We start from the raw sequence: 7206 nt of genomic DNA on the forward strand, positions 1-7206 counted from the left end.
AAAGAGTTGTTTATTTTGTAATTTAGAGATTAAAATGATCACAAAAAATAGACTCCCTTTTGTTTAAGAAGTTGTTAATTTAGGATTTTCCGTTACTTGGAAGGTGATCGTTTATGGATGAAAGTACATTGAGATTGATTTGTGAAATTGCTGGTTGGATCTTAGGGAAAACATTTTTGGTATACTGAACATGTTATGATAACAGTTGGTGATTAGTTATACAGTTCTACCAATACATTCTATAGTTTACACCCATATTTATGGGTTTGTTCTAATTTTCTTCGATGCAGAAAGATGGTCTTGTGTAACACAATGTTATCATATACGCTTTATAAGACGGGCTACTAGGTGTGTATTATGCCCCTGACTCAAAATCTAGTCAATTTGTGTGTCTATACTTGGGTTAAGATGGGATGGAGAAAAAAGAACCCTGTAAGTAAGGATGGCTAATATGGGTCAGGTTGAAACCTGTTCTGCCCAAACCCACAAAACATAACTTTGCGCAACATTGCCCCATTCTCTTGTCAACAATACATAACCTTTTTATTTTCTTTTTTGTGAAACATCTCCTACTTTTCATGCTAAAAACAATTTCGTTGCTATCAACTAGTCATAATTATCCTTCCATCTTATAATCTAATAAGTGTATAATTTTATTCTTTTGATCCTAATTTATGGTACTAGGAACATCTATCCTGGACTGTGTTATCCATTCGAACAGTCCAGTTAATATACATATGGTGTAGTTGTCAGTTGTGTTTAAGTTTTCTGTACTGAACAATAAAATATTCAAAACGCTCCATTAGTTGCCTGAATCATTTTCTAATATCTAATAAACAGATAAAAAGGGTTTCCATGATTTTTTCATGTATTTCAAACTCTATTGTTTACTGATCATAAATTTTCCATTATTTCAGCATCTGGATTTTTTTTTTCATGTCTGGTAAAGAAGAAAAAGGTGGTGCACAAGATGCAGCCGAAAGGATCAAGGCTGCAACTTTATCAGCTGCAAAGGGTCTTAGCCGGTCTCAAGCCGAACGTGCAGCAGCAGCTGCAGTCAGAAACGTAAACGCTTATGGTCAAAAAGAAGAGGGCCCCAGTAGATGGCAAGAAAGGAAAGAAGCAAAACGACAAATGTATCTAATGAGTACAGAAAAACAAGTGAGACTCGGTGAACGAAAAGACCAAAAGTCAACAATGTCAACCGCCATGCACTGTCAAAAGTGTTTTCAACCCGGGCACTGGACGTATGAGTGTAAAAACGAACGGGTTTACATTTCCAGACCTTCACGGACTCAGCAACTGAAAAATCCGAAACTGAGAATGCGGGGTACGGTTTCGTATGATTTGGATAACCCTGGTGTTGAAAAAGATGCAAAAGTTGATAAGAACGATAAGAAGCAAAGTAATAGTAAAGATAAAAATAACAAAAGGAAGCATAGGTGTAAGTCGGAATCGGATTCGCGTAGTGATAGTGAAGCTTCAGTTTTTGAATCTGAATCGGAATCCGGGTCGGGTTCTTCGTCTGAAGAGAGTGATTCGAGTGACACATCAGATTCTGATTCTGGGGAAGATAGGAAAAGGAGAAGTAAGAGGAACAATAAGAATAAGAAGGTAAAAGAGCAGAAGAAACGGGAACACAGAAGACGTAGTTCGAGTTCTGAGTCGGAATCAGAGTCGGATTCAGAATCGGAATCTGATTCTGATGACAGCAGAAGCAGAAGACGTTGAAAGACGGAAACTGGCAAATTGAAGTTGACTAAACGTCTAAGTTCTTGTTTAGTAGCAGTATTATACCTATGTTATTTATTTTATAATTTTTTTTTACATTTACTACTAGTGTTATTTGTTACTGTACAAGTTATTATGTGTATCTCTTTGAACAGAAACAAGTTTTGGGGCCAGCCGCGCACTACAGCGGCAGACCCCTTATTTTTTATGTATAACATAATTAGTCAGCTTTTCGTTGTATACAACTTATGTTTTAAATTAAATACTTAAACGTTAATAATTATAACAAAATGAAATAAATAATATGTTTCAAATCAATATTAAAATATTTAAAATCAACATAATATGAATGTTCTTGTTGTTTTATAGTAAAGTGCAGGAGTAAGAAAACAAATTGAAAAAAGAAAAGAGAGAAAAAAGAAGTAAAATAAATGAGTTTAAATCATATGAAAGAAAGTGATCGAGGAAAAATAGATGAAGTTATATAAATATCTACATATTGAGTCCTAGAATCATAAGTATGGTGTATTAAACAGAATCATAAGTATGGTGTATTAAATACAATTAACTCAATAAAATTTACCCATGTAGTTTAATAGACGAGTAAAAAATGTCAAAAATTATTATGGTAAAAAAGTAAAAAAAATAAAAATAAAAATAAAGACCATATTAAATGAAAACTTCATAAAATAAGTTTTAAGTAATTAATAATCAATAAATATATAATAAACCTTTCATCTTCTAAGTAACGTAAGTTATTTTTTTAGCCTATAAATATGTCATTTCCATTCCATTTTTTCATATTAATCATACAAAAGAGCACACCATATTACTAATGTTGTATTCTCGATTTTTTTTTTAAAATGAAAAGAAAAAGAAATGATATATATCCGAATATATATATATATATATATATATATATATATATATATATATATATATATATATATATATATATATATTTATATATATCAAACATAATATATGTTTGTTTATTTTTTGTAGGTATTGAAGAAACACTAATTTCAAAATATTGTAAACCGCGGACAAGGCAAGAAGAAACGTGGTTGACTCTATGTTGGATCGATTCGTCCAAAGATCTCCATTTAATGTACATATTATGATATTATGATTATTATATTGTATATTTGTATAACTTATATGATTATTAATTAAGATTATGATTATGAATTATAGTTATTATTATGAATATAATTACGATTATTGTCACACCCCTAAATAGGGCCTGGGGTATTTGTGATTAATTATATCAAATCACAGTTGTATAAATGAGAGCGACTCTATATGAGACGTTTTATTGAGTTTTGCAGCGGAAGATAAATAGATTACATTGTATTTAATAAATAATGCATTAAATGTCTTTAATTAATATGATATGTAATGAAGACTCCAAGCATAACAAGCAATCATCATCAAATTAGCAAATGCAAGTCCTTCAAATTATCCATGAATGACTCGTTGAAATGTTGCTTTCAATTAGCAAATACATAGCAGAAGCATTATGTAGGATCTGAGAATAAACATGCTAAATAGTGTCAACCAAAAGGTTGGTGAGTTCATAGGTTTATCATAAATAATGATTTCAATAATAGTGTTAGACCACAAGATTTAATAAGAGTTGATTGATATAGAAATATCAATCTAAAAGTATTGCTGAGTTTGTAATATCGCGACTAAACAAAAGTTACCCCGTGACACTTGTTATTCGTGTCGTTGATTCATTTTTATGTATCCAAAGACCAACGGTCAAATGGACAGAGACGTCACTCTCAGTAGCGCTACTCACAATAACTAAGTTTGCATCTTATACCTCAGCAATTAACAATATTACGGTGGGGATTTAGCATGCCAAAGCACGTATATAGCATAAAAGTTTGAGTACTTGTGTCTAAACGTAAAACAGTTATAAAAGTTGCGTATGTATTCTCAGCCCAAAAATATATATAAAAAGGGAGCAGATGAACTCACGATACTGTATTTCGTAGTAATTATGCTTATGAGCGGCACTGAACAAGTGCAGAGTTGACCTCGGATTCACGAACCTATATCAAGTATATATATTAACACATATACTCGTAATCGAACAAGTTAATATATATTATTTCAATTGTTATATATTTCTATATATATACTTTTATATATATTTTTTATATATAAGTATTTATTTGATAAAGTATTGTTAATAATAATAACAATGATAATAAAAAAAATGATAATTTTATTAAAAATGATGTTTTCAATAAAAATGTTAAAATGATAATTTTGATAATAATAATTCTTTTAATAATAATAACTTTAATATAAATGATAAGATAAAATGATAGTTTTAATAAATATAATACTTTTAATAATAAAAGTAATTTTAGTAATAATAATAGTTTTAGTAGAAATTTCAGTAATCATATAATAATACTAATATTAATGTTTAAATGACAATTTTATTAGTGATACTTTGTAATATTAATAATAATAATGATAATACTAAATTTTAATAATAATGACAGATTTAAAATAATGATACTGATAATAATAACTACGAACTTAATAATTTACTACTAATGATAATAATGATAATAAGTTTAATAATAATAATAATAAATATCATATTAATAATAATAATGATAATATTAATAATTAATAATACTTATAATAACAATAATAATAATAATAATAATACTACTAATTAGATTAATGATAATAATAATTATCATAATAATAATAATAATAATAATAATAATAATAATAATAATAATAATAATAATAATAATAATGACAATAATTATAATAATAATAACAATAAAAACTACCTTAGGAGTTCTTAAAAAAAAAAACTAAATGCCCAGGACGGGACTCGAACCCGTGACCTCCCGTTAACCCGCAAACACCCTCTACCATTCCTCTATTCGTTCATATCTGATTAAAACCCAACTTAATATATATTTAACTTGAATTTTCTGTTTCTTCTTCTTTCTCTTCACTAACAGGTCGATCAAAATTCATTACTCATATCAACACATATTTCGTTTGGGGTTAGGACTTCCAGATGATTTAGAAACGATCAAGATGTAATTTGAATTGAATTATATAACATAAAAAGAAAAAAAAATAAACCGAGCTGTAGCAGTCGCAGTTTAATCTTGAAGAACACAAATGGTGATTTCAAATTTAAGTCAGTTTTAACCAAAACTTTCTACACAAAATAGGTAGAAAAACATTCCTAGAATCTTTCTGAATAATTAATTGAAACAGAAACATTAAAACGAGTACGAATTTCGCCAAGAACAATTCGTCGACTTTTGAAATTAAAAACTTTGACTCTCGAATTCGTAATCGATATAATGAATTGGAATTTGAAAACTTGTAGATAGATTAAATACATGATTCCTAACATCACTACATTTATGGATTTTGAAATGGAATTCGTTTTGAAGTTTTTTAAAAAATGGAACAATAACAGAGGCAGCGATGGTAAAAAAAAAATAGAATTAATATATATTTGTGATTCAATCGTGATTGTTGATGACATAATTTTATAGCATGATTGTGTTCTATAGAAACAAAATCCAAGCCAGTAGATGAATAAAAATATATCACGTTTTGATAAAAAAAAATGGCTCGACACTTAATTCAAATCAAGGAAGAATTAAAAATATAAAAAAATTATGAAGCAGGTGAAATTATTGGATCGAATTTGTTTATTTTCTAAAAAAAATACACTGGATTAACAGCTTTTGTATTTATCTGATTAATTATATTCCATATTACTAATTAATAGTATAAATATATTAATGGTAATAAATAATTACTGTTAATATTATTATTGATAATAAAAATACTAATAATAATAATAATAATTATTATATTAATAATTATAATAATGTTTATTAATGATAAATAATAAAAATAATGATAATAATATTAATAATACTAAAATGGTAGAAATAATAATAATAATAATAATTATTAGTACTACTTAATAACAATACTAGTTAATAATAATGTTAGTAATGACAATAATGATAATGATAATAATAATAATAATTAATATGACAATATTAATAATAAAAATGATAACTTTAATTATAATTAATAATAATGATAATAATAACTATAAAATGTTAATTTTATTATTATTAATGATAATAATAATAAATTATATTATTTTTATACAAGATAACTATAATAATAATAATAATGATAATAATTTTTGTTGTTGTTGTATAATAATAATAATGATTTTATGATAATGGTCATAATAATAACAAAATCAATTTACATGTATATATACAAATATAGGGTAGTTGATATATATATATATATATATATATATATATATATATATATATATATATATATATATATATATATATATATATATATTTAGATTGATAACGTATCTATTTACAAATAGTTGTTCGTGAATCGTCGGAATTTGTTGAGGTTAGGTTTAAATTTATTCGAAATTTTCCGGGTTGTTATAGTACCTACCCGTTAAAAGAAATTTCGTCCCGAAATTTGATTGTTGCCATCAATCGGCTTTGTTCGTACATAAACGAGGATATTTACGTTTTATTTGGTCTTCACGTTCTCAGGTATGCTCGGGGCCTTCCGTGAATTCCAACAAATAGAATATTGTTTTGTTTCAAGAGTTTAAATCATACGATCCATAAATTCTACGAAGTGCATTTTATTATTAATGCGGAGGTTATCTAAAGGATTAACAAGAGTGTCATTTGACTAGGTTATCCTCAAAGGGATGATGGTGCTATATAAGCAGCTCAGTAAACTGAACACATGAAATGTGTTATGAATAGTATTGAGCTCATTTAAAACCTTGAACGTTTATACCACAATATTAGGGCAAACAAATAGAGAGGAGTTCGTGAAAATCACAGTCATGAAATTTGATAGAGATCGTCATTGTTTACAACAAGAATATTTTAATGATGAATGTAAGTTGAAAAATAGAGTTTTATCACGTTTGAATAATATGGATAAAACGATTCGATTATAGGAAGAGTATAAACGAATCTATCGTAAAAGAGTGAATGAGAAAATTAAATGTTCGCCTTAACTTTTGACGTAGTTACGATTGATTTCCGGAATTCAAGGGATTAAAGGAAATCTTCGTAATCTATAAGATTTGATTCTCCGGTATTTACGGAATTTTAGGATTTCTTTGATTAAATGCGGTGAATTGCCTCGATTGCTGTGTTTGGAATTTTGCTATAAATTAGCTTCTTCCGTTTCATTATCTTCACCACTTCTATACTTTCTTCCTTAATTCATACTTCCAAAGATTAAGGAAATGCTTAATCCAGTTCTGATCCTTGTTATTATATTAACCATATATACAGTCATTCTTTTTTTTCATTTACCACCCGAGGAATTTGTTTTCTTCTACTATTCCCTTGGGGTTATAATGTTTTTAATTCTCCCGTGTCTTTACGTTGC

At 27.3% G+C, this 7206-nt stretch overlaps 1 protein-coding gene across 1 annotated transcript; it reads left to right on the plus strand.

Annotated features, from left to right (window-relative positions):
* Positions 1-936: 936 nt before the first annotated feature.
* Positions 937-1731, plus strand: LOC139859270 (uncharacterized). Its single transcript, XM_071848067.1, has one exon. It carries the CDS (start codon positions 937-939, stop codon positions 1729-1731), a length of 795 nt encoding a protein of 264 aa, XP_071704168.1.
* Positions 1732-7206: the final 5475 nt, after the last annotated feature.

The sequence above is a fragment of the Rutidosis leptorrhynchoides genome, chromosome 7 (genome assembly GCF_046630445.1).
Source record: "Rutidosis leptorrhynchoides isolate AG116_Rl617_1_P2 chromosome 7, CSIRO_AGI_Rlap_v1, whole genome shotgun sequence".
NCBI classification, from domain to species: Eukaryota; Viridiplantae; Streptophyta; class Magnoliopsida; order Asterales; family Asteraceae; genus Rutidosis; species Rutidosis leptorrhynchoides.

Coding starts and splice junctions, on each gene's coding strand:
- LOC139859270 (XM_071848067.1), top strand. CDS start 937: ATGTCTGGTAAAGAAGAAAAAGGTGGTGCACAAGATGCAGCCGAAAGG.